Source organism: Amphimedon queenslandica, unplaced genomic scaffold (genome assembly GCF_000090795.2).
Source record: "Amphimedon queenslandica unplaced genomic scaffold, v1.1 AMPQUscaffold_12439, whole genome shotgun sequence".
Classification (NCBI taxonomy): Eukaryota; Metazoa; Porifera; class Demospongiae; order Haplosclerida; family Niphatidae; genus Amphimedon; species Amphimedon queenslandica.
Window position 1 is genome coordinate 1 of NW_003547324.1, and position 18,353 is coordinate 18,353.

At 34.3% G+C, this 18,353-nt stretch overlaps 2 protein-coding genes across 3 annotated transcripts; one reads left to right on the forward strand and one right to left on the reverse strand.

The window, feature by feature from the left end:
• Window positions 1-710: 710 nt before the first annotated feature.
• Window positions 711-12,493, forward strand: LOC100634870 (heat shock 70 kDa protein 4-like). Of its 2 annotated transcripts, none has more exons than XM_020004038.1 (18): window positions 711-806; window positions 868-1,003; window positions 1,076-1,274; window positions 2,807-2,929; window positions 3,000-3,099; window positions 5,552-5,685; window positions 5,878-6,122; window positions 6,306-6,382; window positions 6,458-6,609; window positions 7,451-7,551; window positions 7,673-7,806; window positions 8,070-8,194; window positions 8,384-8,617; window positions 9,649-9,801; window positions 10,089-10,214; window positions 10,594-10,821; window positions 11,365-11,526; window positions 12,155-12,493. In XM_020004038.1, exons 2-18 carry the CDS (start codon window positions 897-899, stop codon window positions 12,344-12,346), a joined length of 2,592 nt encoding a protein of 863 aa, XP_019859597.1. In that variant the 5' UTR covers window positions 711-806; window positions 868-896; the 3' UTR covers window positions 12,347-12,493. The 2 variants fall into 2 exon arrangements, with proteins under 2 accessions (XP_019859597.1, XP_003390556.1); XM_003390508.3 differs by having other exon boundaries at window positions 8,387-8,617.
• A 277-nt stretch (window positions 12,494-12,770) lies between these two features.
• LOC100634996 (arginine--tRNA ligase, cytoplasmic-like) lies at window positions 12,771-13,680 on the reverse strand. Its single transcript, XM_020004036.1, has 3 exons — window positions 13,539-13,680; window positions 13,328-13,386; window positions 12,771-13,285 (listed from the first exon to the last, which is right to left on the reverse strand). Exons 2-3 carry the CDS (start codon window positions 13,384-13,386, stop codon window positions 12,928-12,930), a joined length of 417 nt encoding a protein of 138 aa, XP_019859595.1. The 5' UTR covers window positions 13,539-13,680; the 3' UTR covers window positions 12,771-12,927.
• Window positions 13,681-18,353: the final 4,673 nt, after the last annotated feature.

Sequence of the window (18,353 nt, forward strand, 5' to 3'; positions counted from 1 at the left end):
GGATCCGTTTTGACATGCCGTAACTTTCTAAAACTTCTGTTTAAGCACTAATAAATGTCTTAATGCACTAAAAATCCTCAGAGAGTAGCCATAGAAGCTCATACTAGTGCATCTCGCCGTCTCCCGAAGTTGCTAGAGTCCCACAAACTTTTTGAAAAGGAACAGTCGGGGGCCTCGGCAATGGTCGAGCAGCTGCCCGGGGCTCCAATATAACTAGGAGTGTTTCAATGGATAATGCGCTCACGTGATCCTGTTTCTAATCCTGTTCCGTGTATTATATCTATGGTAAGTAAATGTGGTAGAGATTGGCGATTCCAGAAATTTGCATTCGATTCCAATTCCAAACACTTCTGATATTGAATAGATATAATAGAGGTGGTTTGGCTTAATGCGCATTGAAGTCAATGCGCATCAGATGTGGAATGACTCGAACCGGTTCCAAACCAGTTCAATGCGCATTAGAAGTGCTAGTGTAGAAAGGCCTTTAATTACTTACGCTTATTTTATTACATTTTTAATATAAAAATTATAGACAATTTTCAAAGTAATGTAACTCACTTCAATTGATGTACAGTGGCCGAAAGAGTCCATCTCAAGATAACAGTGCCAGTCCAGTGGTCTTACACTAGCCCACTAGTGATACAGCCCGCCTCAACTCAAGCCAGTCAAAAAAGTTAACATGTCCTCAGAATAAAGATTTTTACGGTTTTACACGTGTTGCTACGTCTGTTGTCAAAAATGGGTGTGAACATATTGGTTCCGGATTTGTGAAGAAGGTTCCAGAAGGAATCAAGGAGTTGGATCGAGTTAGTTCGCCAGGTTGTACTTCGTTAATTATAAATTGCTCTTTTTTATGTTATTCTGAAGAGTAACAACTAACAAAGGCTTTTCTGAAGATGAGTGTGGTTGGGATAGATATCGGTTATCAATCATGTTATGTAGCCATTGCTCGTCATGGTGGTGTAGAGGTCATTACTAATGACTACAGTGAGAGGTCCTCCCCGTAAGTTTTTTCTCTCTCGCACTTTATTTACTATGATAATATGATGCTTTTTATATGTTTATGTCATATCAGATCTATGGTTGGGTTTACCCCAAAGGAAAGAGTAATGAGTACTTCAGCCAAAAATCAGAGCATTTCCAATCTCAAGAATACTATTACTGGTTTTAAAGCACTTGTTGGTCGTTCTTTTTCTGATCCTGTGTCACAATCTGAAATAGAAGGTCAGCCATATGAAGCTGAGCAATTGCCTGGTGATAAAATTGGGATAAAGGTAAGTTGTGCATTAATTGGCACTAAGAGTTATGACTTGATATAACTACATGTATGACATGTGTGATTCTGATACTGAAATACTCCATTCTTTGATTCCTTGGCATGTTAGTATCAACAGAATTTTGCCACCAAAGAAATCGACTCATACTTAACTGTAAATAACATGTATAATTATTACTGACAAAATGAGTGCCAAAATTTTTAAAAAATTAAGTAATGGGAAAATGAACCTATGCATGTACATGTATGTTCAAGGAGGGTGATACCATAAATTGTTCATTTATTCCAAGTTAATATGATGTTGATAGTATTGAGTACTGAATTTGTACTACTACTACACGTACATGTACAAATTAAATGTAAGAAAATCAATCAATTAAATTGTAAATTTTAAATGTAAATGGATGTGGTTACCCATGTACATGTATATGTATGTTGTGTAGTTTTGAGGTCACTGGTTTGATACCAATTAGATTCATGGTATCAGATAAATGAGAACATGTTCTTTGGCATTGTATTGCCCACCTCTAATGTAGGTTGTAGCTTTTTCCTTCATTCACTTTGTACATGCATCCTAAAATAAGCCCAGTGATTAAGTTGCAAAGAAATAAGCCTGCACAGTTGTAATTAATAAGAGGGTGTGGCTAAATTGTCTGCCTTATTGCATAGATAATAAAGTATGAAGAGATTGGTAACTGTGTAGGCAGTAGTTATCACCGTATAGATTCTAATTTTCCGTGTTCAATAATTACAATGTGAAAGCCAAACGAGAAGAGCCAACTTTTGTCAGGGAATGACATATTTATAGGATTTCAAAAGAACATATCAATACCATTACTAGCCAGTTAACTAAAGCAATGTATTACCTGTTCTCTGTGTTTCTTTCCTAGCTTAAATGTTTATTGTTTTGGAAAAAAAGGTACAGAAACTTTTTCACTTTTACAGCACAAAATTTGACTTTCTGGAGAAGATCTATGAGCTACAAGTCTAAGAATACCCTAGTTACATATACATGCAACTCAAAGCGCTTGATTGTTCTATGCTTGTTACTTTGTTGTAAAACGAGACATTTTAGTAAAAGGTACTGAACATCAGAAAAGAGGTCCCGCTTGACACCCGCTGTTAGTATTGAATGAAACAGTTTGTTACTTTTGAGTAACTTTATGAAATTTGGATTGATGAATATAAAAGTTATAAGGTATTTTATTCATATTTGTTGATTTTTTACAACTACTGGGACTAAGTTATGAACAGAGAAAAGTGGACCTGTCCCGTTGCCATGGACTGATTAGGATGCGGGAGGTGATAACTTCGCCTTCCATTGGTTTATACAGGCCGCCCACGCAGTTTCCAATCTAATATCTATGCTTATTGGAACTGTGTTTTTTTATTCCAGTTACATTAATTTTCCATAGCATTCACAGATCAAATCTACATGTACATGTAACATATACATCATTTTATCTGTTTCTTGCTTAAACATTCTACCACAATTTTGCCATCAGCATCATTTTTTCTGTATTGTTGCAGGTAAATTATCTTGATGAGGCTGTTGTACTCTCACCAGAGCAAATTACTGCTGTTATGTTAACTTATCTGAAACAAATTACTCAGAAGGCCCTTGAAAAACCAGTTTCTGATTGTGTCATATCTGTAAGTGAATTTTAACTTGCTGCAACTTTAAGCTTCACGATTATTGTTATGATTACTCTTGTTTGTGTAGGTGCCTTCTTATTTTACTGATAGTCAACGGAGAGCTGTACTTGATGCTAGTTCAATAAGTGGTCTTAATTGTCTTAGATTACTCAATGAAACTACTGCAGGTAATTTTGGGGTAATTGTAATACTGTATACCATTTTTATTATCACAGTAAAAATTTTTTGTGAATTTGCATCCCTAAGATTTTGCAGAAATTATTTTTGCTAATGGCTTGCAGTCTACATCACGTGCCAATGGAAATGCAGAATTCGTGAAAAATTTTGCAAAGGAGCAAGAAACAGCGAAATTTGCGAAAATATTTCTCCGCGTAAATAAACCGGTATATGGTAATTATTTGACTTATGGTTAAGTACTTTCATGCATGTACATATATTGTTGATCAGTACAATTTGAGCTGTGTACAAGTTAGGAAAAGGTGTTGTAATTATGCTATAATGTATATGATGTACATGTATTATTTGTGATGTTGTAATTTTTGTTTTGTTTTGTGCTCATCTTTAATCCACAAAATCGCCACATCCAAAGCCAATATACATGTACATGTGTATACTGTGTCATAGTATTGCTCTACAGTTCTAGTTCTAAACTGCATAGGTCTACTTTCAGTTCTAGTTAAGTTTTAGTGCTACATTACACAAGACTAGAATAAGCTAGTTCTACTTTATTTTTAGTTCTTGAAACTGTAGTAAATATAGTACTAGTTCTAATTCTTGGAACTAGAACTATGACAAAAAGCAGCACTAGAATTGATTTAGTTTTAGTGCCAAGGAACTACACGTACAACAACACCACTATCTAAAGAATTTCATTTGATTTGCATGGTGGTTAATAGCAAGATAACGAGAAGCTATAATGTAAATTAAGGTTAATTCTTTAAAGGCAATAGAAGGTAAAGAACTTCTGTAACTCTTTGCCCAGCCATACATGTGCTTGCATGTACATGTATGCCTGCAAAATGGTGATAACAAGTACAACAGTAGGAATATTTCACACATCACATTATACGTCGGTACAGTATATCCTACTCTACTTTATTGTACAGTACGTTCTCAATTATCCGTATCTCTTTGATCTGAACCCTCGTTTATCCGAACACATGGCTGTCTCTAATGCGCATGCTCAGAGTGGTTAATTTATTAATAACCGGTTAAAATGGCTGCTACAGCAAGGAGGTCACGGGGCTTAACCAAGAGAAATACCATCAAAGAGAAGCCTGAAATACTCTGCGAGCTAGGGAAAGGAAAGTCATACACATTTACTCTTCAAAAAGTATAGGATAGGTCGGTCTACTGTATTTCACTTATCCAGACTATTCAGCTATCTGAACATCTCTCCAAAGAAGTGCACAAAGGTGTTCGGATAATTGAGGATATACTGTACTTAAACTATAAAGTACTTCGTACAGTACATTAAAACACTTAGCAACATTTTTTACTTAAGTGATGTACAGTAAAGTGCTTGGAAAAAGCTAAGTAGCTTTTCTGCAGTTACTTTACTTATACGTAGGGACTTCATTGCACACATGCACATTTTGACAGTAGTAGAAGCACACGTGGTTAGTAGCAAATAGTAGCTCGACGGTAGAATGGAGCGAAGACCTTCCTGAACAGGCTTATAAAAGCTTAGAGCAGCTGTACAGATAAACTGGGACAGCACAGACAGCCAAGAGAAGTATCCTCAAGTTTTTTGAGAGCCTATACAGTGCTTGGGCGCTTGCTACTACAGAAAATGTGACTAGGTGGTACCGCAGTACTTTTTGGGCATAACACAGCAAAGAGTAGCAAAGTACAAATAAGTAGCTACCGTATACGTTCAAATTTTCGAGGGTTCAAAATTTCGTGTTTTCAATGAAATGTGCTCAAAAGTTAATATTCGTGTGAGCTAATTTTCGTGTTCTGGCCATAATCTACATACAATAGAATGGCATTAGAGGTGGTTTAAATTTCGTGGATTTAAGGTGAGCACGAAAATAACGAAATTTAATACACCTCGAAAATTAAGACGCGTACGGTATCTATGAAGTTCTCTTTTCTACTGCGCTCTACTTGCAGCACTGTACTGTACATGTATCGTCAACAGTTACAGGTGTAAATTTTATAAATAGTAGGATGTAGTGGCAATCAGACTGCATGCTAAAAGATTTCATTAATGCATTTACTTTTTGGAACAACAATATTTGTGCTTAGATTGCACTTTAAAGAACTTTTTAAAATGTGAAACAGTGAGAGGCCCACAATATATCTATAGTTGTGCACTGATACACGTACCTGTTGAATCATTGTTAAGTATAATTTCATGTACATGTATATTCCTTATTGCATGTAACTCGTGCGAAAAAGTTCGACCACCTTAAATCCTAGCAAGTATAAGCAACATGTTTCTAGTGCTACTTATGCATTACACATGTAGTGGTTACTTAGCTAAGTAACTTCATGCAAAAATCTATTCTGCCACAAATTGTGTGTAAGTTAGTGTACATGTATAAATTTTTAGCTTTAACCTCTGCATCAATTTTTTATTGTTGTGAATATATTATTTTTTAATATTTTTTATAGTTGCTTTAGCTTATGGTATATATAAGCAAGATTTGCCAGAGGAAAAAGAAAAATCACGTAATGTCGTTTTCATTGATATGGGTCATCATGCACTGCAAGTTTCTGTATGTGCTTTCAATAAAGGAAAGTTAAAGGTATCATAGAATATTTGTATTGATCAATAACGTAATTGTACATTATACAGTCACTGCATGAGGCTGATACATACATGTACACATGTGCTCATTAATATGGCTGTGAATTGTCTTATGCATTATTGCTATGGGCTAGATGTACTACATGTGTCTATATGAACATGTACATTTTAACACTTGTTACATTTATAGGTTCTTTCAAAGGCTGCAGATCACTTGCTTGGTGGTCGGGATTTTGATAAACGATTACTGCATCATTTTGCTGAAGAATTTAAGGTGAAATATAAGATCGATGCTTTGTCAAGAATCAAACAAACAGCTCGACTAAGAAATGAATGTGAGAAGTTGCGAAAATTAATGAGTAGCAATGCTACTCCTATTCCTATGAATATTGAGTGCTTTATGGATGATAAGGATGTGTCTTCAAAAATGAAAAGGTATTTATGATTTCTTTTTTGTATGTTGAATTTAAATTAAAAGAGTGATGGTGATCTGCATGTGTATCAATTAAATATCTAAAAAGTACTTTTTTACATGTACATTTATCCAAGCATTCACGTTACAGTATACACATGTAGTTAATGGTTTTAGATTTAGCTTTCATTATAATTTTATATTAGGGAAGAGTTTGAAGATTTATGTAAAGATTTACTTGAACGAGTTAAAGTACCAATTTTAGAGGCTCTCCGGAAATCAGGTACATTTACATGTACATGCACTTTGCAAAGAAATTGACAATTTTATGATCATATGCGTGTAAATGTACATATAGGATTAAAAAGAGATGATATTTACGGAGTTGAAATTGTTGGTGGTATGACACGTGTACCTGCTATCAGAAAGATTATCAGTGATATATTTAATAAAGAATGTTCTACTACACTCAACCAAGATGAAGCAGTTTGTAAAGGATGTGCATTACAAGTATGCTTTAATTTATACATATGCATGTGCACTGTGTAGTACTGTTACTGTACATGTACATGTAAATGATAAGCTATATGTTGACTATATTTATGCTTTTACATGTACATGTACATTTAGCTTGCTCACAGTGTTTTAGTTCTGTATAATGCAGTATGCACATTTAATCTGTTTACTATTTAATTATTGTTTTATTATTATTGCATGTAAATTTGTATCAAAAAAGTAAAAAAATTGGTCACCCTTGCCTACAGTTTATTCACACTCCTGTTACATTATTATGGTCTATTCTAACAGAATTGCCTTTAATTGCCACTGCATATGATAATAATGTTTTTACAACATCCACACCCCTTACATAAAGTCCGTGTGCATACATGTACCTATGGCCACCACAAGCAAAATCACAGCTTAAAATTTTGACAAAGTTTTGTGCTTTAATGTACTACAACATATGTACAGCACAGTCATACTGTCTAAAGACTCATTAGAAGCATTGAATGTAGAAATAAGAGAGAACCTCTATTTACACGTGCAAAGTGGTAAAAGTAATTTTGGGGAGATACAGTACCGCTCAGCTATAAGTTTTCGTTTACACGAGTAATCTCCAGCATTACCTGCGTTCCACACTGGTGCAATAACTACACGAGTGCACCACAACACGAGATAAGTACATGATGTAAATGATAAATACACGATACAGGTGCACCTTCACTAGTGCAGCTTGAATGCATAGCCAAGCTGCACCCGTGTCATGTACACAATAAGTAAACTTATAGCTGAGCGGTACTGTATAGTAATTTTACACTAATACTCTTCTTTTGAAATTGTATCTTTGTAGTGTGCAATACTGTCGCCAACTTTTAAAGTCCGAGACTTTGCCATACAAGATACTCAGCCATACCCTATTCAGTTGCTGTGGGAAATTAATGGAGAACCAGGGTAAGATGCATGTAGAAGAAATGAGTATGAGAATATGGTACTAATTGTGTACATGTAGTTTCATGTGCATGTGCCTTTATTAACGTTACACTTAATGCATTCTTAATTTCACTTTTAATAGAGATATGACTGTGTTCTTGGAAGGAGATTCCATCTATCATTCGAAAGTTCTCACTTTTTACCGCAAAGAACCTTTTGTACTTCAAGTTAAATACAAAGATCAAAAAGCACTTCCTGTATCTAATTCTAATATTGGTATATACTATGTAGTTGTACATCACATCATCATTTCAGACACACTATAATGTTCATATAGATGTAAAGAATGTTTACATATATATTGTTTGATGTACAGTACTTTATTTTTGTAATTTGTGTTATTCGTGTATTTACGACAGTTGCATGTTAGTTTCACTTATTGCAATAAATGTAAGCTATTGCTTATTTTTATGTTAGTTCATGGTGTCTTGTCATTGAAGTGGCTTAGTTATTTTTTAATTCTCTGCATATACACGTAGGTAAATTTTTAATCAAGGGTGTTAAAGCAAATGAAGAGGGAGAATCAACAAAAGTCAAAGTTAAAGTTCGATTAAGTATTCATGGAATATTCTTCATTAAATCAGCTACACTGATTATGAAACAGGTACATGTACATGTACTTCATTGTTATGTTTTATACTTGTAACATTTTTTCAGTGTTTAGATGTAAATGTACATGTATATGTCATTGTCATGTATATATTTGTACTTTTTACTGATGTACTTTAATGTTATTTTGTGGAGCTCAAATTTTACTTTTTTTTGTTATTTACATATGCATATTTCTATTTAGCAGGCTGAAGAAATGGAGACAGGACAAATCGAAGAAATTCAAAATGTGGAATCTGACACTAAAGCTGAACCAAAATCAGACACTCAAGCTTCTCCTGCAGATAGTGAAACTCAGTCTTCCAATTCTGATGCAAGTCTTCAGTCACAGGAAAAACCCCAAGATGATGTTACTGACAATGATACTATGGATTCAACTGTCCCTCAACCAGAAGGTCCTAGTTCTACCTCTGAAAACGTTAGTAAGATGTAATGTAATTTTTTTAGTAATGCAGTAATTGTTATACATCTAAATCTATGCCATATTTATTACTTAAAGCACAAGGGATGGGGTTTAGATTGCAATACAGCACGCCGAGTGCTGTATTGCAATCAAGATTCACCCTGAGTGCTGTTTTATTCTGCACAGCACGTGCTTCCAGTGCTTTAAATAATTTATGGTTGCTAGGGGCATACCAAATGAATCGCCCTAAACCACATGACCACGTGCTTCCATTTTGAGAAGAGAGTGAGAAGAGAACATTAGATGCTGATTCTAGTGAGAAGTCAAGAGACAGCAAGAATGCAAAAAAAGCAGAACTGATTTCTGTTACCCAGAAAGAGCAAAAGCTTACTACAGAAAGTCGCTGGATTTTCATTAAATGTACCATTCATTCATAGTCTACAAATTGATTTTTTTATCATGGTTTAAAGTCACACCCACTGTGGGTATATATCATAACAGCATACATGTACAACCTGTACGTAGTTAGAAGAGTGATGTTATGCAATATAATATACTGGTGGTGCCTTACGCCCACGTAATATACTATAAGTCAAGTTACAGATGTGTTGTATATTGTAACTTTTGACATTTTAGAAAGTTGTCAGCATAAAATTTTGGCAAATTGAGTGTCCATTTGCCAAAATTTTAGTCTCCAATTATATAGGACCTTGTACATGTAGCTGCATGCGATTATTTAAATTTTACCAAAATTTTTACCTCTAAATCTTTTAGAGTCAATTAACCAAGTTTTGATACTCCAAATTTTCTAGCTTTGCATTACCTGTTTCCAGAAGTTAATTGGACTCGCCGCGTAGGCGAGTATTAAGTACTTTGATTGTCTGTCTGTGATCATGAATTTTTAATTTGCTTTTGTAATTAATGTGACTTTTGATCTCACTAATACACATCAACCATTTTACATGCTCAAGAGATATTCTGTAGTAGCTAAAATATTTGATATACAGTGTTAATTTTCTATTAATTACATACGTGTCTTCATTTAGGGTCAGCAAAAGTCAGATGTATCTACTGCTCAGACAGAGAAATCACCAGCAACAAAGAAAGCAAAGCAAACATACAAGCATGTTGACCTACCAGTTGATGAAACAACTTATTCACTGTCTAAGAAGGTATTAGAAGAAGCTTTTGAAAAAGAGGTATGATACATACATGTACAGTACTTGTACATGTAGCAGTACATCAAATAATGCTATACAGACCGTGAATTAAATGTATGTGCTCACAGTAGGAAATGCTGGCAAGCAGACACATCATTAAGCATGTTCAAATTTCAAAATAAGCACAATGATAGATGATAGTTTTGACGTACCACCATTAATTCTCATCTAATATTTCTAGCTGTATTACAAAATCATTCACAGTAAATATGAAAGCTCAGTCACTTCCATTTTATTTTATGGTTGACACTTTATGTACAATGTAGGTAGCAATGATACAGTCTGATAAACTAGAAGCTGAGAAGGCTGATGCTAAGAACTCTGTGGAGGAATATGTGTATGACATGAGAGATAAATTGGAGGGACCCCTGTCTCAATTTGTCAATGAAGAGGTACTTTTTGCAGTTTAATTTTTGTATATTGCACTGTACATGACCTTTAAGATGGGAATGGTTTATATTGTTCTCAATTGCATTTAAGTTACATTTTTGTGAAACATTTGTAAATTTCAATTTTAATTTTTTGTTTGCATGTATTATAAAATAAATTATACATTTATTTTCCCTTCAAGTATTGCATAAACATGTACTTGTGTTTATCTCATGAACTGGCACCATACTTAAATTAAGTAATAGTCATGATTATACAAATAATAACAATACTCTGCTTTGTCATTAATGATAAATTTGCACAGTGCAGATTGGCCTAAATGCACTAGCAATGTACTCTCTTTGTAAACTCATGACTGCTCTTTGACATCTTTTTTTTTAGGATAAGACAAAATTGATGTCACTATTAGAGGCTACTGAGGAATGGTTATATGATGAAGGAGAAGATCAAGCCAAGAAAGTATACATTGAGAGACTAGCTGATATGAAGAAGCAAGGAGATCCTATAGTAGCAAGAATGAGAGAGTTTGAGTTTCGTGATTCTTCCTTTAATGAACTTGGTCATGTGGTGGTTCGTTATGAAAAAATACTTATGGAATATGAGCAAGGAGTAAGTTCTTGAATTGTTATAGTTGCTATGTGATATTATATACACAAGTACATTTACATTGCATCAACAAATTATATTATGCATTATGTGCTACATGTACATGCACCTGCATTCTAAAAGATTTTTATATATGTGACCATAATTGACAAAGGGTACTTTATGGCAGGTAGTGAAATTCATCTTTATAGCCAAAAAAAATCCAACTTCCTGAGCTCCATTTATCATAAAATTACTCCAGAGGATGTAGAAAGTTACTATGTAACTTTTAAACAATAGATGTCCAACAGAGCACTCACTGGTTGATATTTTTCATTATAATGATGAATTTTAAAATCCGCCATAAGGTACCCTTTGTCAATTATGGTCACATATTTGCTTTGTTTGCTATAGTTCATTGTCTCATACTATTTATGTAAATTCGAGTACAATCTTCAGTTTATTGAAATTCACACTTACTTTATTTCAACAGCATGTTTTGGTACCAGTTTTATTGTATTCTGGAGTTATTAATAGTACAGCCTCATTAATCTATAATCATTTTAGGATGAGAAATATAATCATTTGTCCAAGGAAGATATGGAAAAAGTGCAAGAAGCTACAACTGCAAAGAGAGAATGGATGAACAGCAAAATGCAAGCGCAACAAAAAGTTCCTCTCACTGCTGATCCTGTTGTTAAAGTTTCTGAAATTACAATGGCAAAAGAGGTGAGATCATTATGGTAGATTTTGATCCCTCTATAATCTGTTTATGATTCGTTACACCGTATACTTTAATTATGCTAGCAGCTATGTGTAGGTTCGTCACATTAGTAAGATCATTTGTTATCTTTAAAAACACCTGCTGCCTATTTTGCAATGCCATTTGGTCTTGTAACGTCACTTTTGTCCAGGAAGACAATAAAATACTTCTATTTTATGTATGGGGTACAAGGAAACATTAGGATCACATTATTAGTAATGCTAATGCAATGACTAAAATGGGTAAAGCTTCGGTAGTTGTCATACATACATGTACATTATAAGCCCCAATAAATGTGTCTTTCACCCTTACCTGATGTATTCTTAGCAACAAAATGAGAGCACTTCTTATTCCTGCATAGCTCCAAAATTTCTGTCAAATTTTTCAAGAATTAATACTTCACAAAATTTTTATTTGTTGTTCCATGTGGAAGTATGCAGATTAATAACAAAAATGACGAAAATTTATTGACACAAATTAATGTAAGATTTTGATGAAATTTTTGTTAGTTTGGAGCTGTATGGTAGTAAGGCCAAGTCTTTGTTACTTCTTTACGTACAAATAATTAGTTGCATTTTGTTTATACTTTTGCAGAATCTGTACGCTATTGTCAATCCCATCGTGTCTAAACCCAAACCTAAAGTTGAACCACCAAAAGATGATCAAGCTGTTGAAGGTGAAGGAGGGGATGAAACAGGAAAAGAAGAGAACAAAACTGAAGATAAAATGGAGGATGTACCTCCAGCACCTGCTGATCCTCCAGTAGAAGACATGGATGTTGATTAAAACATTTTGAACCTTTTCATGACTTGTTATTTAAATTATTGTTTGACGCTACTGTAGAAAATACTGTTTTGATAATTATTATTATTATTATTGCTCTAGTGCACTGTTGATGATATTAAGAGTAGATCTACTCTTGATGACACTAAAGCCCTTTTACATCAACCTGAGCCAAAGAAATACAGACCCCACCCAATAATGTGATAAATATGGCTACAGGGGCTACACAACCAACTTTGAACTAAAATGCTACAGACACTACTGTACCACATTAGATTTGGCAAAAGGAAGGGAATGCACTATTCTATATGTCTATTGTTACAATGGAACTTGTAAGTCAAAAGTTATAGCAAGAAAATGAGGGTTCAGATGAATGCAAATCGACTACATGTAGCACTGAACTACTACAAAAATTATAGAGCCTGTGTAACATTCAATGAAGAAAATTTGGCATGCACAATAAGGATGTGTTATATTTCAGCATAATTATAATGACTATTATACTAAAATGATTTTATTGTAGCACTTCTATTACAATCAAGGACTATAAAATAATTTACCATAGCCATGTCAAATAATTATTGTTACATTTTCTCCACAGGATCCAATCCTAGAATATGGAAAGACTTTTGAAGTACCATTCTTGTAGCCTCGATTAATAGAATGCGACTCATATTGACAGAAAGAACTTCTCCAGTTTCTTTGTCTTTCTCTACACAGTAACAAGCATCATAAAACTCAGTCATTGTGGTACATAATTCATAGATATAGTCACAAAGCGTGTGAGGAAAGAGATCAGAAGCAACATCATCTAGAACCTCTGAAAATCTAGTGATACATTTAGCCAGTTTAAATTCCTTTTCATGATCCAGACTAAGAACAATATTTCTGGCTGCTTCTTGTAGCTGTTCCTGAGTCACATTAGCAACTCGAAGAATGGATCTATTTTAATAGATAAAAAATGAACAAGTATTGTTGGCTTACTTAATACGTGTATAAGCATAAAGAAGATAAACAGCAGTGTTTCCACGATCCTCTAACATCTAAAAAAAGTAATACAAGCCAGAAAGGTTTACTTTATAAGTAACAACTCAAAAATTATAATAGCAATGAAATACAGACAAAACTACGATATAAAATCTGTTATAATAACATTATATGCTACAACACAGTACAAATTATAATGACAATTCACCTTGTCAAATGAAAATATGTAATCATTTGTTCGTGTATGACACAGATCAGCATATTTGATGCATCCATAAGCCACTGACTCCTGGGCTGATTTCAATTCATTAGCACTTAGCACCTATCAATATACCAAAGATTTAATAAACATGCTGTATATGCAGCAATGCAACTGCATGTATCTTGTTACGTAAATGAAGAACACAAATTTTACAATAAACTGCATTTCCTAGTCACGGACCTTCATTTTCAATTTAGGGCTCTGCAATTAACTTTATAGTTTCCCACATTCTGCCCACATGCCACCATAAAATAGTAATAATTCTTCATCATATTTATCATCACAATGTGTCACATAAAAATGGCTTGTTCAAGTATGAATATGGTCAATACCACTGTTTTCTGTCACTTATCAAGGTGCCCTATATTTCGATGGACAATTCTTCCAACGAAAGAGCAATTTTTTGACAGTACCATTTGATGCACTGTTATCGCCTGACATACATTAACTTCTTTTTGAAGGTTTGTAAAGTATTTTGATGAGAGTGAGGATTTCAGCATCATTTGAGTGAAAATATTATTTCTAATAATTTAACTTTTTGCCACCAATTACTGTCAAGAATAAGAAAGACTTGCTATATACTGATATAATCAAATTATTTGTCTCTCGCAATGCATTACTTTTTGTTAGAGAACTACAAGACTTTGGTAAAAAGATGGTTGGTTCACTCTGTGACATATAATATATAGCACATTGACAGACACCATCACATTTTTTATGAAAGAGCAGTTCCTATTCCTCCTCTCATTTGCTCTTTTCCGAAATATAAATGTTGCAGTCACAATTTTTTCGTCACTTCCAATCAATACCTTAAAATTATTGATTCCCTGCAGCTACTGGAGTAGACCACATTGGAATGAGTTAAAGTCATTCCTTATTAAACTCTATAGTGGCCTTAACACCAAATGTGTATCTCAGAAAAATAAACATTCAAAACTAAATCACGGCTCCAGTTCAAGACTTGGCAGACAATCTTAAACCTAAATTTGTACAGCAGGCATCTGAATCAATTCTAAAACCAATAGATGACTTACTAAAAGATAAGCCTCTCTTTATTCCTTTGTCACTATACGAGCATTTATCACTAGACCCTGGTAAGAAATATTGTTTAGTGCCAGAACTCAAAGCACCTGAACGATTTGTCCCTGTTTTTTCACTTATAATCCTGGGACTAATATTAGGAAATTAGTTTTTATTCGAAAAGTGCCTCAAAATGCAAGCAAAAGTCAATATATACAAAAGAGTCAGGAAGTTATTGAGAAGACTAAAAATATTGATCAAAGACATGCCATCACGTCTGCCAATTTGGATGATTGACATTTAGCATTATACTAACTATTCTTTGCTAGTTTTAATGTGATTCAACAGGTTTGTGATGAATGGCTTTTAATTTTGTACATTTTATATTACACACATTGTTTTGTAACCTTGCCAATCAGTGCAACAGGATTTTTGTATTCTTATTATCAGCAACTTGGAGCAGCACCTTCACTATGGCTTTACATTATGTAAAATTCATTCTACTATTTGGTAAATTTCAAACTACAGATATTACATGCCTTGGCATCTTACCATTGATGTTGAGCCCAGCAGATAATGTATGTTTTTTAATCCTGGTAATAGCAATTTTAATACTTATTATACATCTTTCCCTTTTTAGTGTTGTAACTCTTCTAAAAACGTTGAAGAAACTAGAGTCAGTGACAAAAAAGCTGCAGGATCCAAAGCTACCTATGACTGAAGTCAGAGTCTGATTTTATTATGCTATAGAGTATTTTCAAGGGCTCCTGGTATTTTCCTGGGATGACTAGATACCTGTCAGTAGATGCTGAAATCATCTATGACAATATTTTGAAAGAAGCTATATTGAAAATTCAAGATAATCAGCAGTTGACAGCTAAAGAAATAAAACGTGCTCATTGCTTTGAACTTACTCCAACTACAATTATTGCTACTAAAGCCAATGCAACAGAGGAGTTAAAAGCTTTTGCAGAAATGGCCCTTAAGAGGCAAAAAATAACAGTATCCAAATCAGCTTCAGCTCATTATGGTGGACAAGCTAGTTGTAAAGGTGGTTGGAGTGAGCAACATGTTCCTATTTAACCTCAATACAAGTCATTATATTTCATACGACAAACATTTAATATGTGAGCAATTCTTTAGCTTGGTGAAGCTTGTCTACTCAGACCTCAGGAAGACAATGAAACACATCACACTAGAAATGTTGCTTTTCCTACGCTTGAACCGCCACTTGTTGGATGCTGAACTGGTACAAAAGGTAGTGAAACATGGCAATGATTCTGATTCGGACACTGATGAGGAGATTGAGCTGCAATGAGTACTGTACTGCAAGTAGGCCTAACCTTAATTCACAAATGACTAGTGTGTTTCAGTATAATAATCAACTATTTTTAACAAATTAAATAAACAACATTACAATTCATTATTACTCCAATCGCTAGAGGTCATCCTGGACAAAAAAATGAACAAAGTATTCAATAAGCACTTGTGCCTCAATCGTTACTGAAGAGGAGTTTCCAAGTCTTCTTTCAAAATGGTATGATATTATATTTCTTCCATCCCACATAAAAAAATGCATTCAAAAGGCTGGACTTTGCCTGTTTCATAAGAATACATTGTAGTACCTCAAAACCAAACAAAGCAAGGTACTTCTATTCACATGTCCTCAAAAGGTTCGTACACAATCAATTTCTAAATCATCAACCTCTTCAGGTCAATCAAAATTTAGTGAAATATCAACATTAGAGTCATTAAATTAAGTCACAGATAAATATGATCATGTTTCAGTTAAAGTCGTTAGAAGTTGCAAGCTAGACAACTGCATCACTACTCATGTTTCATTACAGTTGAAGTACCAATTTGCTGACAGTTTTTAAAGTAATTATAAGAAGAGTGGTGGTGATGCACAAAAAGTAAGTCCAACTTTACCGAGAGGCTTTAACAAGTGATGAACTGTATGATAGGTTGATTATATAGGAGGAAGAGAAGGAGAAAAAAAGAAGAGCAATGACAGAAAAAAAAGATAAGAGTGAAAAACAGAAGAAAAGAAGAGAAGAGAAACAGTACGAAAGAGGGGAGAAAGGAAAAAAAGAGATGAAAAAACAACGAAAAGCAACACCAACTACCAAGATAGCTAAACGCAAGTCTAAGTGAGAGTAGGCAATTAATAATCGGCCAACACCCATTTTCAGACACCAAAAGTATTATTTTTTCTGTTTATAAATACTTTTTGTGATATTGTGCAATACAGTGATAAACTCAAGTCATTGACTGTTCAAAACATAGACCTTACTTCGTACATGCTTTTCTTGTTTGTAAGAAAAATTAACAAAAAATACCATCGAAAATACGTATTCACTGACAATAAGATTGTTCATCGGACAAAGGTCGCCAAAATTATATGCTCCATAAACTTTCCACTTTTTTGTGATGTTCTAATAGTTGCTTGATTCAGCTACTAAAATTTTTAGAAGAACTGCTGCTTCTCGTTTTTTATAGACAAAAAACTATTTTTCTTACAAAGAAGGGTAGCAAATTATTTCTTGGTCATACCTAAAATCAATTATTTTTTAAGACCCCCATGTATCATATCTGACTAGGGTGCTTCTTTGTACAATAGAGTTTACAAGTCCAAGTCGTTGTCTCAGCCGCCATCTCACTACCCATCGTTGGCAAATTTAAAGAACCAAAGGCCACAGACATGTAAAAATTGGGATAAATCTTCGAAGGAGAGAGCTGTGCAGGCAGTGAAAAGTGGTGTATCTATTCGAAGAGCAGCTATAGACTATGGGATTCCTAAGTCTACATTAGGGGACAGAGCTAGTGGTAGAGTGTTAGATGGGGCAACTAGTGGGCCAAGCAAATATTTGTCTGATAACAAAGCGCAAGAAATATAAAAGTTTATCTTAGCTTCGGCATCCATCGGATACCCTAAAAACAAGACAAGATACTGTACTAACTAACGGGTTATTAAGCGCCCTTCGTTGTTAAGCGCCCTTCGTTGTTAAGCGCCTAGTTCTTATTAGGCGCCTAGCTCAATGTAGCTCTTAGCATGGGTTTGTTAAGCGCAGTACAAAACAGTAGGAGTCCAAGCAGTAGGAGTTACAGCAGTAGGAGTCCAGACACTTTATATAAGCGTTGTGGCCACGAACCAGACTGTCAAAAGATCATTCTTCACCACCCGCCATTGTAAAGCCAGTAAAGTGATTAATTAATTATTATTGCAAACCACACCTACTGTATTTATTAAGCGCTGAGTCATTATTAAGCGCCCGTTTTTCTGTCATTTTCTGCATAAGCGCCTACACTTAATAACCCGTTAGTACGGTATTCTAGCACTTGTGCAACATATCATTGATTCTCGCAATACTAACCGCATCATAGTTTCTGGTGGATGGTGGCAGTCATTTATTAGCTGATACCCCTCTCTCTCTTTAAGAATTCTTTCATTTGTTTCTTCTGTTCATGCAGCAGCAACTGATCCTGTTATCATTGATAATTATTTCAACATTTTGTCATCATCAATTGATAAAAATGGTTTGTCTGCAAGTCAAATATTTAATATGGATGAGACAGGCATGCCCTTGAATCCAAACCCTCCAAAAACTATTCACAAGTGTGGTACCAATGCAGTCAGAATTACTTCAGGTGACAAATCACAGATAACAATTCTTGCCTGTGTCAACGCTTCTGGTAATTGCATACCACCAATGGTAATTTATGACAGGAAGACATTGTCAG